The sequence below is a fragment of the Megascapheus bottae genome, chromosome 21 (assembly GCF_031878675.1).
Source record: "Megascapheus bottae isolate mThoBot1 chromosome 21, mThoBot2.hap1, whole genome shotgun sequence".
Taxonomy (NCBI): Eukaryota; Metazoa; Chordata; class Mammalia; order Rodentia; family Geomyidae; genus Megascapheus; species Megascapheus bottae.
In genome coordinates, this window is record NC_143529.1 from 21,338,309 (window position 1) to 21,358,508 (window position 20,200).

Below are 20,200 nucleotides of genomic sequence, written 5' to 3' on the forward strand. Positions count from 1 at the left end.
TTCATTAGAAGGAAAACCATGACACACAATAATAAAGTAGTGAACAGTGTATTCTAAAAATTAACTTTAATATTCTATTTACTCAAATCTAATCAACAAATTAGTATTGTTCTGAGAACAATTTGATGCAAATTTCTCAATAAGTACTGATTTACAGCTGAGCGTTACAATGGAGATTTTATTGATCACACTATGATCGTGTTATTTTTTATTGTTTTGTAAAGGTGATATGTAGAGGTGTTCCAGTTAAGTAAGTCAGACAATAAGTACATTTCTTTTTTAATTTTCTCCAGGTTTTCCCTCCCAAACCCTTACACAAGTTGTATAGTTCATTTTCAACAGTGTCTAGTGCATATCACTGCTGCATTTGCTTGTCCTTTGTCCCACCTTTTCTGTGTTCTCGTTTACCCTCCCTACCACAAATAAACTTATATACAGGACTAAAGGTACAGAAAACAAAAACAGTGACAAAGTAGAACAAAAACAAAAACAAAAAGCAAAATAAAAAACCTTGTTTCATTTCTTGGACTTCATTTCACATTTTATATGATCATATGCAGATACCTATTAAGCTTTTGTAATCCTCTCCTAAGAATATCCTCCTTTAGCCTCAATGTATGAATGGCTATAATCCTATATAATTTATCATGTCCCAGTGTATTTTTAGACACATGATAAAAAGTTCAACATCTCTGGTCATAAAAGAAATGCAAATCAAGACAACATTGAGAGCCCAACTCATCCCAGTTAACATGGTCATTTATCAAGAAAATTAACAATACATGCAGACAGGGATGTGGCCAAAAGGAAATGCTAGTACACTGTTAGTGGGAATGGAAACTTGTTCAGTCACTCTGGAAAGCAGTATGGTGGTTCCTCAAAATACTAAACAAAAAGCTTCTCTATGATCTATCAATTCCACTCCTGGGCATTTGTTGATCCAACAGACCACAAGACCACACTAAAGCTGCCAGTACTACCACGTTCACTGTAGCACTGCTTATCATAGCCAAGATATGGAATCAACTCAATCCAGTTGCCCATCAGTGGATGAATGGATCAATGAAGTTTGTTTTACATACATACATATATGTATATATATATATATATATATTTTTTGCCGGGGCCTACCGGCAGCAAATTGGAGTTCCTGAAATAGGGGGCAGGGACTGGAAAAAATAGAAGAGAGATAAACACATGGGGTCCGGGAGGTCTGCAGCCCAGGTAAAAACTACAGCCCCGTTTATTATCAACTCAAGGCTTATATCCCTTCTTGAAACCAGGGAACTTCCAGGTGTTACATTCATATGGTAAATCTCAGGTCATTTAAACAGAATAAGGCCAGAAAACAGTAAGACAATAAAGCAATTGTCTGATGCAAATCAAGGTACAGTTTGAGTCCACTCTGGCTCCCAACAATATACAATGGGATTCCAGGCTGCCATTGGAAAGAATGCTACTGTATCATTTATTGGGAAAAAAAATGTATTGTGCAAAGTAAGCCAGAACCAAAGAATGATATTATTTTTTTTATATGAAGAAAATAGAGAGGAACAGGATCCAATGACTTGACGAAGGATACATTCTCTTTGTAAATTCTGTCACTGGAGGATGAAGAGGGGTTCTCTCACCTTAAAGGGTTCCACAAAAAAAAAAAAAAATTGAATTAAAAAATTACAGTTCACTGAGATCAATCCAGGAGCTCTTCCAGGTATCTCAAAAGATGAATTGTTAGCACAGACTTACTTTGGCATTACAGGATTTAAACAGGGAAAAATTCTTCCCAAGTAGGAAATGGGAGTTAAGCAAATCAAAATACACTGATAAATACACTGATCATGTCAGTATAGCAACATGGTTTTGGATTAAGAAAAAGAGGGTGAGGACAACACAAAACTCAGGTATTCTTCAGAACTTCCTTTTCCCTAGATGATTTTCATTCTTTCAGGCTCTAATATATATTTAGTTCCCATGTTTATACTATTGCAGAGAAGAATGAAGATTCAAATAGCTCCTTATAAGTTACAAGAAGATACCCTGGCAACTTATCATTAACAAGGATGTATGGTAGAAAAGGAGCTTATCTGCCTATTTCTACTACTACTACTATTACTACTACTACTACTACTACTACTAGTAAGTAGCTATAGAAAAGAGTTGACATTAAACAAAGCAGTTTATCAATACAATGAATCTTGACCAATGTCATCTCTGTCATCATTCCCTCCATCCTTTGCAATCCCAACTTACTTAATTTTATAGAATACAGACTGAATTTTATGACTGTATTCTCTTCCTTTCCTCTCTTCATTCTACTCAATTTTGCTTGATCTCATCCCACAGTTTTTGAGTACCAGTTTCCCAGTATTTACTCTGTTAAGACTGTAAGTTAGCCTTTTTAAGGATAATCTGCTGTTTTAGTTTACTTTCTTTTGGTATTTGGTAATATTTGACAATGTAAGTTCCCTATCTCTTCATCAGTCTATCCTATCTCAATTCAATTAACATACATTACTGCCCAATTTTAAATAACTTTGTAAAACTGTAGAACTTTGTTATTCCTTATCATTGTGCTTTCAAAATATGATTTTAAAATATTAGACTACGGCAGTGAGTTTTCAAAATGAGCAACAGTAATATTTTATGGTTTTAAAGATCATGTCATGACGTTACCATTTGGGAATATGGGAGTGTTTCGGGATTACAGTGTAAACATAATGCTAATAGCTAATACATAGTCACAATGTTTACTTACCAGTTAATGTGGGTACACATGTCTATTAGAAGCCTAGTGATGGTGTTTAATTAGGTCAAATCTACTTATATCAAATTGTATTTTTTATAGAAAATTGCCATCCAAAAAAAAAGATCATGTCATTATTTATGTACATAGAGATCATTAAAATTGATATAAAGGCCAGATTGGTAAATTTCCATGTATGTGCATAAACCCATTCTTAACACTGTGAAAGAGAAAAAAATAAAACAACAACAATAAAACTAGTGAAAATTTACTGTGTTAAACAGGACATGAAAAATCAACATCTTGCAATACCAATTTTGTAAACCATACTAAATGTGTAGAAAGAGTCCTGAAGGAAACAGAACAAAACATTAAACATGAAAAAGTGTGAACTATGATAAAACAGAGCTCATATGCATGAGGTATTTAAACCACTCTTGAATTTATAGAGATAATCTCATCAATATCAAACAGGGAGACAACTAATAGATTACAGTAGGAAATGGTCCACAGAAAATGTCTTTATGATGACTGGTATTGATGGCTATTCAGGTCACTGTTGTTCTTTAAACAGTGCTAGATAAACACAGCCAAGTTTGTATTCTCAGATTCTCCACTTTACAACCAGGTCCACAACATTTACCATCCTCCAGCAAGTCTGTTTCCAGCCAAGGTAACATGCAGTTGATTCTACCTCCACTTCCTGAGTTAAAGAGACAGAAGTCACTGTTTATGTTTAGCCCAGACAATCTCAGGGTATTTCAAAAGGAATCTCATCCACTCTACTTGATGCTTCCCAATTTCATATTCTTTAATGCTCACATACCAACAATACCATCTCCTCACATACACGGGCTATAAATGACAAGCAAAAAAACAGAAATCTGAGTAAAAGAAGCAATATTCTAGCTCTTAAACTGTCAAGTGCAAAAGTGAACAATAAAAAACTCACATAATATGCTATCAAAAAAATCACTACACATATAAGGGTTTTTAACAAGACTAAATTTTATACTTCGTAGAAATATATAAGAGCCCAGTCAAGTATACTTTAGTGCAGTGATAGAAGATATTAACAGTTATTTTACACAAATACGAGTCTACTGTGACAACATGAAAAATGTTTATAGACAAGAAAAAAGACAATCTATTCCCATCAGTTATGACTTTACACCAAAAATAAAGCAACAGTCTGATCCACTTGAATTTTAAAGCAGTGTTTTGTAAAATGACAAGCAAGATTCCATTTTACATTTACTACACAAAACTTATTTCATGGGGCCAGAAGTTTGACCTAGTGGTAGAGTGCTTGCCTAGCATTCATGAAGATCCCAGTTCAATTCTCATTACCACATATATAGAAAAAGCCAGAAGTGATGTTATGTCTCAAGTGGTAGAGGTCTAGCCTTGAGAAAGCCCAAGGACAGTGCTCAGGCCCTGAGGATAAGCCCCAGGACCAGCAAAAAAAAAAACAAACCCACAAACTTATTTCATGTGGTCTTAAAACACACAATCCCTCCACTCAAATTATAGATGGTTTCAGTGCCAGTACTGGTAACATACTCTGCAAACAAGGCTAAAGATAAACTAAAAAAACAACCAGTTAAGGCAGTCATGATATATGCATATCATAACCATTAAAGTTATGTGAGAGCTAGGTCCTAAGGCATGGAAAATGGCACCTAAGATATTCTGACACATTTCTGCTTTCTCATGGACCACGTACATATTTAATTAAGCAGATTTACATGTATAAACTTACAAAACAAACAGCAAGAGAAGATAGGAACAAATCTAAAATGTCTCATTATTTGGCCAAAACAAATGATGGTTTCTTTCCATGGTATCTGATTGCACCAACACACTAGAGTTCAACATGTTATTACAATGTATCAGGTAATATCAATAGGGTTGCTAACAGAAGATGATGATCCATCACTGTAGAAGGAAGAATATTTCTTTGATTTGTCAAACATTTTGGACTTAAAACAGGCACCAACAATTTAACTTGCTATTTCTTAAAAATCAGAAACAGTTATGAAGGGAGAATACACAATAATGTTTTTCTTCTCTTTCCTTTTCTTTTTTGTGCCAGTTGTGGGCCTTGAACTCAGGACCTGGGTGCTGCCCCTGAGCTCTTTTGCTCAAGGCTAGCACTCTACTACTTGAGCTAGTGCTCCACAAAAATGTTTTTCTAAATATTAAATATGGCACATTCTCTGCTTTCTAGCATGAAATCTAAAGCAGTAACATTGAAATGAAGTATCAGGAAATATTCAGGACTATACTCCTACTGAGAACAAGTTCACACTGCACAACTAAGTATCAAAGTGACAAAATAGAAGAACAAGTAGGAAGTAAAATGTGAGAGGGATCACATGAGTAAAAGAACACCCACAGGGGATGAAGTTCTCTTAAGCCCAGGACTAGTAGCTAACATATGGGAGATGAATATGGAGAGTCTGGGGAGAGAAGCAGCATCATAATAGCTGAAATATATAGATATGGAAGAACATCTTCTATCAAGCTAAAGAATCCAATCACTGTGTGCTCATGTGTAGAAGTCAAATACAATCTGAGAAACTGATGAAGCAGATATAACATAATGGACATTAGGAGAAACAGACTATAGGCATGAAAATTAAAAGGCATGTCTATCTATTCATTATACTGAACACAACACAAATACAATTGAAGGTATTTTTATAACAGGAAAATGTCAACACTTTAATTGAATTCATACATGAGTCATGATAATATTTTATATCTTTTCTACATATTATATCTAACAATTAAGTTATTTTAGTGCCCTATCAAAGAAAATCTCTTATAATTCAGTGAGTACCATATGATTATTTACCGACAACATACCTTCCAATGTATCCTAAAAATTTTATTTTTCTGGTTATTGAAACATTTTCTTTTATCACTGACCAAATCTAGAGCTCAAGTAGGCCTTTCATTAATTTAAAATGAGCAAACAGATTTTATTTCTTCAATCAATCCAAGTGCTAAGCCCTGAAAAGGAATGGACAGAGAATGACTTTTGTCTTTTCTGGTTCTTAAGCTTCTTCCAAGATGAGAAGACTATATATAGTCCTGGTTACTGAACAACAAAAACAACAAGCCTACAGATTAAATAAGATGCAATGATCAGAGAAAAAGGGACATGGCTTGCCAATTTTGATAAAAGGTAGCTTAGAAGGAACAAGATCATGGAAAATCTCCTTCCCATAATCCTTTACTCCAGGCAAAAGAAAAACAAAATTATGTAATTTGCAAGAAAATGAAATGGAATTGGAGATGTGATCATGTTGAGTGAGATCTGTGAAGCTCAAAAGGCCAATTATACATGTTTTCTCTCATTTGTAGAATCTAATCTAAAATTACAATGGTAATGGTTGCTCATGATGATGATAATAAGACATGAATGCTGAAGGAAAACTGTCTGGGGAGCTAGAGATCAGGAAGCGGAGGAAAGAGGGAAGAAAGGAAAGGACACTGCAGAATAATAAGCATGGAAACTCTACCAGTAGGCCGGGAGTTTGGCCTAGTGGTAGAGTGCTTGCCTAGCATGCATGAAGGCCTAGGATTCCTCAATACCAAATCCATAGAAAAAAAGCCAGAAGTGGTGCTGTGGCTCAAGGGGTAGAGTTCTAGCCTTGAGAAAACCCAAGGACAGTGCTCAGGCCCTGAGCTAAAGGCCTAGGACTGACAAAAAAAAAAAAAGTATGGAAACATATTACATATATAAACTGAAGGGAATATAATGGGAAGGGTGAGTTTGTCCTGTATGCATATACGAAATGGTCACAATGAAACTTCCTCATATTATTAACGTATGCTACTTGAAAAGAATGAGAAAGGGACAGAAATGAATTTTATTTACTCTCAGGATGATATCTAGAACACTGGCAGGCACAGGGAAAGAGAAGTCTCAAAAAGTGTCAAGACTACAGGAAGTACTTTGGGTAGTCACAATCCCATAAAAAGTATACTGCCAGGCACAGTAGCTCGTGCCTGTATTCAAGCTACTCAGGAGGCTGAGATCTGAGGATCACAGTTCAAAGCCAATCAGGGCACTAAAGGCCCTGAGATTTTTATCTCCAGTTAACCACTAGAAAACAGGAAGTGAGGTTGTGGCACTAGGGCAGGGCAGTAGCCTTGAGCTAAAGAGCTCTGGGATAACGCGCAGGCCCTGGGGTAGGTCAGAAGCCTTGAGCTGCAGTAGCTTTAAGCTGAAGAGCTCAAGGACAGCACCCCAGGCCCAGAGTTGCCCCAAGACCCACCAAAAAAAAAAAAAAAAAAAAGTAGAATACCATGGATATCAGATGGAGCATGGGACATTCACTCAGACAGATACAAGGAACCAGTTCTACTACTCTAGAAAAGGTGCCAACATGGAAATTTAATTTTAGACATTCTTGTCGTACAGTAAAGTGGTAAAGGTGACAATTTCTATTTTTCATCTGACAAAAAGAAAAAGAAATATCCTAATTCATTGAAAAACTTACTAATTGTGTATATATAAATGTGGGTACAGAGCACTTTGCAGAAGGACTGACATACCTGCCTACAATAAGATGATGAGAAACATACTACCACTCAAATTCTACAGACATGAGCAATTAAGAAAGACAAATTTAAAAAAATCAAGATGAACACAAAAATAAACTGATATTACCAATGAGAGTTCCAGGTAAAGAGTAAGAACATATAAAGGTTAGGAGGCTAGACAGTGTGGGACATTTTAAGCTATTGCAAATTAATTAAATAATTAATTTGTAAAATGCTCTAAGGAAAGGGGTCAGGACAAACTGTGGGAAGATGGTAAGTGTAGGGATTCGTAGCATTAGACCATCCAGGGCTTCATAAACCATGTTTTGGAGTTGAAATTCATTTTAAATATATTATGAGGAAGCCATTGAAGACATTCGAGCAAATATATGATTTAGTCAAACTTGTACTTATTGAAGGTACTCAGGCTTCAGTATGAAGAATGAATTAAAGAAAAGCAATCTTGGGGCTGGGAGTTTGGTCTAGTAGTATGCTTGCCTAGCATGCACAAAGACCCAGATTCAATTTCTTGGTACCACATACATAGCCAAACAGCCAGAAATGGTGCTATGGCACTAGCCTTGAGAAAGTCCAAGGACAGTGCTCAGGCCCTGAGCTCAAGGCCCAGGACTGGCCAAAAAAAAAAAAAAAAAAGAAAAGAAAAGCAATTTAAAAAGAAAGAGGCCAGCAGGAAGCTGGTAAGGTCGATCAGGTGAACAGCCACTACAAAATAAAGTAAACTGCAGAAACACAGACCATTATAATCAACAGTGTGTAAAAGAAAGAACAACAATGTTTACAAGCAGCAACTATACCAGTGTATATTATGGATTAAACCTCATTTGCCCTCCTATCCTTATCCACGTCAACCCCAACCTCTTTCCAAAATCCTCCATCCCAACAGTCCTATTTGAATCAACTATCTATTCAACAGTCACTTAACAATGTGGCTATTAAATTAATTAACATTAAATACATATGAGGATTTAGTTTCTCAGGGACAGACAATATCCAAGTGTTCAACAGCTTAAGGTGATTACACTATTGAATGGCTGGCATGACATAAACGTTACACCTAGCAGAAAGGAATACAGGATAGTGCTGGGCCTATAAGTGCCAATTGCCAGGTAAACCCATGTAAAATAGGTATCTGGTCTCTATGAGACTTGTGAAGGGTAATCACTGTCTCATGTTCACTCCTTGTATATTAAGTCCCTCACAGTGTAGGGAAGAATCATGGTGTACAAAACACAAGACAGGCTCCTGGGTTTTGGCTCATTAATCCTCACTCTGCTGAGAAAATAGAAAAACAGCAGGCAGCACCCATGTTTTATAGGTGAGGACTCCAAGGCACAGAAATTAACCTGCTTGAGGCTATAAAGTCAATAATGGAGTCACAAATAAAAGCTGGATTCCCTAACACCCTGACTGGTGTTCCATTCATTAAAGTAGTCATGGCTGATTTAAGGACACAGAATGGAAACTATTTCATTTCACCTGACCCAAGAAACCATTTGCTTTATCAAATGACTTGCTAACCCCAAAGGAAGGTCATACCTACTGTTTCTTTTCATAGATATAAATACATGTTAGGTCCATGTACAGGTACACAGACAGACAGACAGACAGACAGACAGAAACACGCATACATGCATGCATACACACACACACACACACACACACACTTAAAAAAACAAAAACAAAAAATAGAAGAGTAGCTATCCCCTTTTGTATGGCAAAGGACGTAGCTAGTAAACTAATCAGGAAGCCTACAGAGTGGGAGAAGATCTTCACCAACCAAACAACGGACAAAGGCCTCATATCTAAAATATATCAACAACTCAAAAAATTGAATCACTCCAAAACTAACCTCCAAAGTAACAACCATCCCATTAAAAAATGGGCCAAAGACTTAAAGAGAATCTTCTCTGAAGAAGAAACAAAAATGGCCTATAGACACATGAAGAAATGCTCAACATCTCTGGCCATAAAAGAAATGCAAATCAAAACAACTCTAAGATTCCACCTCACTCCAGTTAGAATGGCCAGGATCAGGAAAACGAATGACAACAGATGCTGGAGGGGATGTGGCCAGGAGGGATCACTACTACACTGTTGGTGGGAGTGCAAACTCAACCACTATGGAAAGCAGTGTGGCAGTGCCTCAAAAGGCTAAACATAGAACTCCCCTATTACCCAGCAATTCCACTACTTGGCATTTACCCAACTACCCAGAAACAAGGACATACTAAACCCCCTAGCACAACAATGTTCATTGCAGCACTATTCACCATAGCAAAGATATGGAACCAACCTAGATGCCCCTCAGTTGATGAGTGGATCAACAAGTTGTGGTATTTGTACACAATGGAATTCTATGCTGCTGTCAGAAAGAATGACATCGCCCCACTTGTTAGGAAATGGAAAGACTTAGAAAAAATCATATTAAGTGAAGTAAGCCAGACTCAAAGGAACTTAGGCTCAATGGTTTCCCTCATTCGTCATAATCAGTAGAAACCTTGGGCTCTACTAGCAGAGATTTGCAATAAAGCAAAATCTTGATACATAAGGACATATAATGTGAAGCTAAATGAAAGGACCTCCAGGATACTGAAACAAAAGCCATATAATGAATGATTGTTGTCCTTAATGTACTATGTTGTCTCTCATCTCCTTTGCTGTCCCTTGGTTATCTCATATTGGTATAGTATCTCACTTTGTTATCTGATATATTGAATTTATTTGTATTTGGATATTTGAAATTTGATAGGGAAGGGGGGAAAACCAAGATGGGTGGGGAGTGTGGGGGGGGAGGGAAACGGGTACCAAGACATGTGAAAGGGTATCAGTGTATGTGAATTAATGCACCTTCTATCTGGCAAATATCATGTAACCCTTTTACTAATTACAATAAAAAAAAATAGAAAAGTAGCTATCCTCTGAATTTGCCAACTACCTGACAAAAACTTGCATGGGAAAATCAACAGCACAATGTACGGTATATTCTTGCATTATTAGTTTTCTTTTCAATTATGTTAAATAGTTAACCTACCCCCAAAAAATCAGAACCTAGAAGTTCTATTTTGCAATTCTTATATGCTGTGTAACTTTGCTTTTCTATGCTCTTTTGAAACCTATAGAAGCCATGGGGGCATGATTCTTGCATTTTCATTTCAACTACCTAATTAACTAAAGAAAGTAAAAATAACATATAGGGAGATATGAGCCAAGTTACAGATTAAAGATATAAAATCTACATACAGCATTTGCTTGTGATACTCTTGACAATAGCAATTTTAAAATGCAGCCGCCAGCATTCACTAATGGGCCTCTGTGCCCTGACACTGCAAAACAATTTACTCAGAGCCTCATTTGAATAATGTGAAAAATCTGGGAAATAACTCAACTGCACTAGCCCAATATCCAAACACTTTAACTCTTGCTATAAAGTTCTGAAATAATTCTAAGCATGAGGTATCACAAATATAATTAAACTTATGATTTTGATTAATAAATATGAACCAATGTATAGCACTAAGTGAATTTGTCCATAAAATAAACTTTCCAAAATGGATTGAACACAGCCAATCTCCTTCAAATACTTAAAAAGTCTCACCAAGGAAAGAGCACAAGGGCTCTTTCTTTAGATGCAACCATTAGGGTTGCATCTAAATTGTAACTGCGGAAGAGAAAGTGCAAGAACCATCCATCCAATAGGGGGACTTTACTCAGACACATACCTACCCTCAGGAAGACAAGTCAATTTGCAAACAATTATGTAGACAATACTTACACAACATTCCTGGAGGCTCCATGGGACAGTAAGAGCTTTACTATACTGAGGTGTCCATTCCGGGCTGCATCATGAAGTGGGGAGTCGTTGTGGTAGCCTGTGCTGTTTACCAAGGCCTTATGCTGCAGCAGCAGTTCCACAACCTTCAGATGTCCATGATTGCAGGCCTCGTGCTAATTTTTAGCATTTTAATTACATTAAAAAAAGGTAGAGACAGTGGTAAGAACAAATGGTAGTACAACAAGACTGCCATTTACCCTTGAATAAATAAATAGAAAGCTCCGTCATAAATGCATTATTATATAAATACTCATGAAGACCATGACTGTTCAGAAAATAAAGGCTAGTAGTAACCCACCATGCGATACATAGTGATCAAGATCTGTATAATTCACGGAAAAATAAGACTCTTAAATCAAATGCTTACTTATATTTCTGAAATTCTACAATAATGTTAAAACATTAAAAAAAAATAAGGTAATATTTAACAACGAGCTACCCAGCATTCACAGGTGGGAGATGTAGCTAAGTGAAGAATACTTGCCTGGCATGTTAAGGCCCTGAATTTGATCTCCAGAACTAGAAATATTTTTAATATGTAAGTATTTTTTAAAAGGAAAAAAATTGAGGGCTAGGAGTCTGGCCTAGTGGTAGAGTGCTTGCCTAGCACTCTTTGGTACCATATACATAGAAAAAGCAGGAAATGGCTCAAGTAGTAGAGCCCTACCCTTGAGAAAGCCCACAGGACACACTCAGACCCTAAGTCGAAGCCCCAGGACTGGCAAAAAATAAAACATAAAAAAAAAAAGAAGAAAGAAAGAAAAGGAAAAAGAAAAAAAAATTTAAGCATCTCGCTCATTCTGTCACATTCAATCACTGCAAATGATTTAATTCAGACTACACTGACCAAATGGCTAAGAATCTGGAAGAGAAGTCATTTCGTATACCTTTAAACTTTCTATCATTTGGCCTAAAGAGTCTCATTTCTGTGCTGAACTTCTGATTTACAGTACAAAGCAACCATTTTCTTTATTTATATTCCTATGCCTGTGTTCAAATCTCATTTTTAGTGCATTAATAAAATTATCCCATTTCCAAATATTTTTGTTGTTCTATTTCCAGAGTCTTCTTCACATTGCATGGAGAATAACAAAGACTCAGAAATGTTGAATGTAATCAAAGCTTTCTACTGCCTCAATTTGCAACTGGACGAGATATAAACGAGGCTAAGCTAGATGCTCAGGAAAAAGCACTCCCTTGTAGTCACATTCCCCACTCCATTCTTCTGATTTCTCTTTGTGAAATCAAACTCAGACTCAGTGCTACACGATGGAGCCTCGTCAACTGCAGGAGTTCCTTCGTGCATAAGCCAAAACCAGAAATGCTGCACCACTAGGTTTCTAAACCTAAAAGTAGCCACAGTAGTTTATTATTTTCCTGTCAACTGAAAAGCTGAAAAAAAAAAAGTAACCATCTATCTGTCTACCTACCTACCTACCAATCCATCCATCTATATAGATAGATATTCTCATATAAGGTGAAAATAACAACTCTTCAGACTGAGTATGTAACAGTAATAGGGATGATTTGCAGACTATCAGTAGCAATAAGCATAACAAAATGAGAAACCAACAACAACCACCACCACTGAAAAAACATATAAACAAATAAAACTACCAGTGGTGTCCATCCAGCATGGTCTTTTACATTTGGGTCATTTCCATTTTGCAAGAGGTATTCAACAGAAGGTATATCGCCCTGAAGAATAACAACAAAAAACACATTAAAAACCATCAAGAATGAAAGGAAAAATATTGACAGTCTGTCTTCAATCTATAAAATAAAGTCAAATTACTTAAATGTCTTTTTTTGTTCATAAATTCAAATGTATTAACTATGTATGAAGAATTCCATGATATGCAGTCATACTGCCTATACCCGAGTATAAAATAATCCATAAATTTTCAATCTATACTCAAAGTTCAAGGTATTAAATACAGAATGGTGGTCAAAGATCTTCAGATCATAACGAAGTTTAAGTCTTCATTCTGTTTATAAAAACATCCTTTTTGAGCACCCATGAAAATAGTTCTAAGTACTGTTTAAAACAAAATTATTTAAAGCCTAGAAGGTTAGCCAAGGAAACCAATGTTACAACTGCCAAAATAACCTGATGCTTGATTAACAGTTACTCTATCTTCATTCATTGTGTTTATATTTACATAATTTGCTCAAAGTACTTTTGTGGCAGAATCAGTGGCTAAGTTTAAAATAGATGAAGAGGGATCAAGAGAAGCTAATTCAAACAACTCATGAAATCAGCATTTAATTTTTATTCCCTGGCTCACCACTCATTCATTAGCAAATAAGTGAAATATAAGAAATGTAGTATCTATCAAATCTATGATATTGATTACAAACCTTTCCACAAAACTAAATCGTTTTTAACCTTTGTGTATTCCAAAATTCTGAAGACATAGTCAATACTTTCATAATAGCGGCTTACTAGAGCAGTGAAGAAGGAAGGGAGGAAAATAAGTAATGTCATTGCTTTAGATTAAAAATTTGGTTTTGAAGGAGAAACAAGATACAGTAAAATTCAAGTCCCCTTCCAATTTCGGCTTCCTGTGTTTTACATATCCTTATATAACTAAATCCTAATAAAGGTTAGTGAATGTTATGATAAGCTATCTTCTGAGAAAGAAATGGGAAACATACAGTAAGCTTCTACTACCAGCCTCCAAAGGAAGTGAACCCTGTAAAAGATGTGCAGAGATGCAGATACTGCTTCTCATTTCAGTGTGAGAAATACAGTCTTCAAACTACTTAATACCACCTTTCCTCTTATTCTAGTCTAATGCGGAAAGACCTGATATCTATCTTTTATATTTGATTATTAGGTATTGGTCAACTCCTTTTTGTTTATCATTTGAAAATGCTAAAAACAGGGGTTGATTACATAAGGAAGTACCTTCTTTTGTGGACACTGTCACCCTTCCCTTGCTCTCTCCTACTTCTTCCTTCCCATCCCCACCTATGAGTTGTAGAGATCATTTTCAACATAGTGTACAGTAAGTACCACTGCTGCATTTGTTTACCCTTTATCTCTCTATTTCTGGGCCTCCCCTTACACTCCCAAAGATATATACACAAAAAGATAAACAGCAAAAAAGATGAAATCCTCTTGCTTCCATTTCTTAGAGTTCACATAAATAAATATTCTATATGACCAGACATACATGGGCATTGTGCCTTTCTTTAGTCTCACTTAGTATGAAACTGGTCAACTCTTACAAGCCAAAAGAAAAAAAAAAAAAGAAACTAGTGATAAAATAATATATTGTACCCCCCCCCGACAATGTCAGGGCTTTAAAAAAAAAAAGATGGCATTTATGCAGAATACAGTAAACTTCCTTGAGATGAAATTATCAGTTATAACAAATCAAATGTAACTCAATCAGTTCATTTAGGATTAACAGGAGAAAAGGACAGGACCTAGGAGGCCTAGGAAGATCAAAACAATTGAAAATACTATCAAAGCTTACTCTGAAAATGGCTGAACAAATGGAACTCAGATATGACAAAAAATTATATATGCAATATAGTATACAATTGGTTTTGTGAAAGGAGAATGAAATCTCTCATGTTTTGCTCCACTACCCAATGCTCCTTTGTTTTTCTGTTTTTGTTGGTTTGTTTGGTTTATTTGGTACTGGAGCTTTACCTCTGGGACTGGCATTCTTGCTTGGCTTTTCGCTCCTGACTTTTACTGGTTAACTGGAAATAAGAAGACTTTCTACTAAAATCATCCGATTTTGGCCTCCTGAGTAGCTGGGACTACTGATGACTGCACCCAGCAATTTCACTTCTAACTGTTAAAACTGTGCTTGGTTAAAACATTGGGTAATAAATCCATAAATTTAGTGGGCTTACTATAAACATAAATGAAGAATCCAAATCCAATAGGGTTGGAAAATATAAGCAGGATCTATTTTAAGTTGGTAGAGTACTGCTATTTTCTTTCAAGTCACCTCTAAACATTTTCAAAAGTGACTTCAAATAACATTCCACTCTCTTAAATGTGTAACTGATTAGCTAACCACTTGCTTTTTATACCAATCTGTTTCTCCACCCTATTACTTAAAAGTTAGTCATATTTTCATCTTTCTACTTTATGTAAATTTAATGTCATGCACATAAATAAAATTATGATAATTTGGTTCTACAGTAGCTGAATAGGTTGAACCAATACAAAGTTTCCAGGAAATAAATAAACCACTGCTTCTCATTGCTTTCAATTACTTTCTTCCCTAACAGGATATTTTTTTGAGTAAGAAGCACTCACAACTTTAAAATACAATTGAGGTTTAATGAATCCATAGCTAAACTAAAAAAAAGAAAAATAATCATCTAAGCAAAGTTTTTATGAGATTTATTACAAATTTCATATGGATTTTTTATTTTCGAGTAAACTTTAAAGGCTGAAACTAAGTGAATGTGTCCCACTGAATTTTTCTACTATCCATTTCAATGAAAGGCAAGATTCTCTCCATTAATTCTGTAGTATTTTGTGGGTGGATGTGAGAGAAAAACTCAAGAATAGAGTGACATTGTCCAAAAAGAAATGTCCCTTTTACCTCTCTTATGTAACTGTAAAACTATTTTTAAAAAATTCTTGCCAGTTTCTGGTGGCTCACATCTGCAATCCTAGCTATTTAGGAGGCTGAGATCCAAGAGAACAGACGGAAGCCAGCACAGGCAGAAGAGTTGCCAGGAGACTCATCACCAATTACCCACTCAACAATGGGAAATGGAGGTGTGGTTCAAAGTGATAACATGCTAGACTTTAACTAAAGAGCTCCGGAACAGTATCCAAACCCTGAGTTCAAGCCCCACAACCAAAAGTAATAAAATCAATTCTTGCATACTGTAGGTAAATGTAGATATATGCATAAATGGACTTTCCTAAAGTAAACACACACACACACAGTCTAAAGTCCCATTAGTAGTAAAAAAGAAAAAAATGATCTTCACAAAAACAATATGGAGCATTTTTATAATTAATTCCAATAAAAACTTTCTCATCATGATCAAGCTTTTTAACACAAATGAACTGACTCGGTAGCTAAAACTTCCTTATTTAGCAATTAGATGTTCATTTTTTTAAAAGAAAAAAAGACATTTAAAATGGAGCTCTAAAATATGTTGAACACTTCTCTGGCTTCTTAGAATTTGCTGAGTAAAACTATTTTGGAAGTAACTGGTAACCTGGCCAATATATCATAAAGGCCAGGTTTTTCTTTTGTTATTTTCTCGCAAAAATAACAGGAGTATAACAATAGCATGACTACACAAAATGTAACACTACCGTATAGTATGCTTATAAAGCCAAACCCTAAATTAGACTCCTCTTAAAAGGTGTTCTCTGCACCCAAGATATCACCGCCTTACCTCCACCTTTTTTATTTTCACAGCAGACCTAAAATACTATATACTATGTCTGCATGTTAAATACCTATGGCATATCGGTGGCTTTAAGACACTGTACCTCACAGTAAGTTCACAGCTGTGATATAAATTACAAATAATCATTGCTTGTAAATGCTAGCTTTTTTTTTTTCTGTTTTGCTGTGTTTTCTTTTTTTGTTGTTGTTGTTTGTTTGCTTGTTTGCTTTGTTTTTGTTTTGGGGGGAATCTTTTGCTAATGTCACCAAAAATCACACAGAAACTACATAAGAGAGAGAAGATATTTTTGCTCATGATCTGGGAGATTTCAGTCATCGAAGGAGGAAGTATATGGAAGAGCAAAATATGTCCCCTCATGGTAGCCAGGAAGAAGAATGGTACAGTACAGGAAGAAGCGAGGGACACAGAGATTAGCCCAAGGACACACTCCCAGTCATCTGCTATCTTCAACCAAGCTCCACCTTTTGTGGTTCCAAACTTCTGGTCTTGTTTAAATTCTGAATCCATCAATGAATTAAGTCATTCATCAGGGCAGAGCCTAATTCTCTCATTTCTGAAAATTTCTTCAGACACAGACACAGACAGAAACAGAGGCAGTCTCTTCTAATCTCCTAGGTATTTCTCTACCCAATCAAGTTATAATCACAACTGCTAGGTTAAGAATTTGTGCTAAACAACCTGGTAATTTATTATTGTATTTACAAATTCTCAAGAAACATTTGCTTCACAAAAATTAGTTATGCCCCTAGTACTTTTACTAAATGAGAACACAAGTTATGTGTGATTACCTTAAGTTTCAACTGAGTAATAATGCTTTCTCATAAAATCCTAACACAATATTCTCACTGGCATCCTAACTACAGGTTAGACATATAAATAGATAATAACATGGATTAAAAAAAAAATAAACAAGAACAGAATACATGTGAGGAGGGAAATATCAAGTTTTGACTTGGTCTAATTGCTCTGGCTGTCATACAAATGGTGCTAAAAGAAGGATGAAGGGAAATCTAAGCATGAAAACTTACTGCAGTGATGTTGACCTCAAAATAACTACAGCCAAATCTCCATACCTTGGAATATGTTGACTTACTGTGCAGAAGAATTCTGCAATGTGTTTGGAGACTGGGACCTTGAGATGGAAAGATACCTTTGCATTCCCAGGCATTCCAAAATCCAATCACAAAATCCTTTCCTGGCTATCAGAAACACTCAGCCTGAAGTTGCTGGATTTGAAAGTAGAGAAAGAAAAGCACCATCTAAGGCCGGGAGTTTGGCCTAGTGGTAGAGTGCTTGCCTAGCATGCACGAAGATCTGGGTTCGATTCCTTGGTATCACATACATAGGAAAAAGCTGGAAGTGGTGCTGAGGCTCAAGTGGTAGAGCTCTAACCTTGAGAAAGTCCAAGGACAGTGCTCAGGCCCTGAGCTCAAGCCCAGGACTGGCAAAAAAAAAAAAAAGAAAAGCACCATCTAAGGAATGTGAGCCTCTAGAACCTGGGCTCAAGCCCAGGACTGGCAAAAAAAAAAAAAAAAAAAAAAAAGAAAAGCACCATCTAAGGAATGTGAGCCTCTAGAACCTGGGAATAGCACTCAGGTGTGGTGGTAGCCAAGAAGCAGGCTGGGACCAGTACAATGGGATTCCTACCAAATAAGCCAAATAAGCCGGGAAACATCTTCCTGTTGAGCTTGCAGAAAGTAACATGGCTGATAGGCTGTCCAGAAAAAGCTTGAAGTGATGTTACTGAAGCAACAAAAATTAAAAGAAGTTGTCAGTGCAACAAAAATCAGTTGCTAATACTAGAGTGGTAACTAGAGAAATTATGGTGAATGATGATAACTAGAGGCTCAGGGCAAGATGTGAATAGTGTAAGTGATAATGTCCCCAAATTCAGGGATGCCTGGAAAGCCCTAAGTGCTACGGAGGGAGCTAACCAGCCTCAGAGAATAGTAAAACTACTGCTGTGCTCTCTGCTCTCACTGCACTGCACAGACTAAGCACTCTCAAAGCCAGAGAGGAATGAATGCAACTATGGAAACTGTGGGTCTGCCAATGTGCTTTTTAAAGAAAAATAACAGCTACAACAACAACGGGGGGGGGGGGGGGGGGAGAAAAGAAAAGAAAACCTTATCTTTTGACAGCACAAAACCTGGTACTTCAACTTATTTGCTTTGGCTGCCTTAAAGGTCACCAGATCCAAATTCATTATGCAGAAGTAACTCCTTCCTCCATCCCCACTCTGTTTCATTTTATGGTAGCTTTAACATTAAAGCCCCTTCAAATTCTTTTCCAAAGTAGGTGGGCACAATACACAAATGAGACAGCAGAACTGCAATATTTGATTTTCTAGTATACTCAGATTATTTACTCTTGACTACAAGTGAGAAAACTAGAGTAAGAATAAAATAAAACTATTTCTAACAAGGTAACTAAACTAACAAATCCACTTTCTCCCCACCACTAAACATCTGTCAATTAAGATCAAACTTGGAAACTGTGAATGGAGCTTCCTGGCAGAACATTTACTTAGTACACTAAGGCCCTTTGGTTGCTCTCCAGCAATGAGAGGTCAAAGTTAGATGGCAGAGTATGCTCAGCCTATAGTCATTTTGTGTGTGTGAGGGTAAGGCAGGGTCTTGCTTTGTAGCTCAGGCTGACCTTAATGTAATGATCCACTGGACTCAGTGTTAGGGTAAGAATTTATCACCAGACCTGACATCATAATAAAAAGAAATTTAAAGAATACTATGATTTAAAAACAAGGAAGTCAATAAATTTGTCTAAATGTACTGCACTGTAATCTTCCAAGTAATGATAATAGTAGTATTTGATAACAATAGTAATTTCAATTAAATTCAATAAAAAAGTGGGCAATTATAATAATTCTGGCCAGACTTTCTAAGTAAACTGTATCTGGCAAAGCTGATATGAAGCAATCACAAACATATCTATGATGAAAATGCACTAAGATGCTTTTTTCTCATGCCTAGAATAATACACTATGAACTACGGTTTACTGACCAGACATCTAAATTAGTATATAAAGGGTTATTGGTTTCTGTATTGTCTATGACTGAGTTTTCTCTGAGGACCTATGAATTACAGTTGTAAGACGACCTACACATCTTGAAAAGCTGAAAATATTTACGCCACCTACCCCTTAAGAGTTTATGAACTTCTAGGCACTAGAGATCTTCATTACTAAAGATAGATTATTCCAAACATAATTAAAAGAAAAAAATTCTGTACCAACATAAGCACGTTTGCATATTTAGTCTAAAATTCATAGAAAACAAAAATTTAGAAACTAAGGCAGTCTATATTCTTACATATCAGTACAAAAGAAAAAAAAGAACAAAAAATACTAATTACTACACCAGCTACTTATGTGTACGAAGTGTTACTGATTTTGTAACAGTAAGACTGCAAAGCAGGCCAGGAATGAGGCCTAGTGGTAGAGTGCTTGCTCAGCATGCACAAAGCCCTGCATTTGATTCCTCTTTGCCACATACACAGAAGAGGCCAAACGTGGTATTGTGGCTCAAGTGGTAGAGCACTAGCCTTACGAAAGGCCAAGGACAGTGCTCAGGCCCTGAGTTCAAGCCCCAGAATTGGCACACACACACAAAAAGACTGCAGAG

General features: G+C 36.2%; 1 protein-coding gene across 1 annotated transcript in view; it reads right to left on the reverse strand.

The window, feature by feature from the left end:
* Positions 1 to 20,200, reverse strand: part of Bard1 (BRCA1 associated RING domain 1) — a 64,718-nt gene that overhangs the window by 18,446 nt on the left and 26,072 nt on the right. Inside the window, exons 5-6 of the mRNA XM_090354759.1 lie at positions 12,771 to 12,851; positions 11,094 to 11,266 (exon numbers count right to left, since the gene is read on the reverse strand). Of these exons, the coding sequence (XP_090210885.1) occupies positions 11,094 to 11,266; positions 12,771 to 12,851 (254 nt within the window). The remainder of the gene's footprint in view (positions 1 to 11,093; positions 11,267 to 12,770; positions 12,852 to 20,200) is intronic.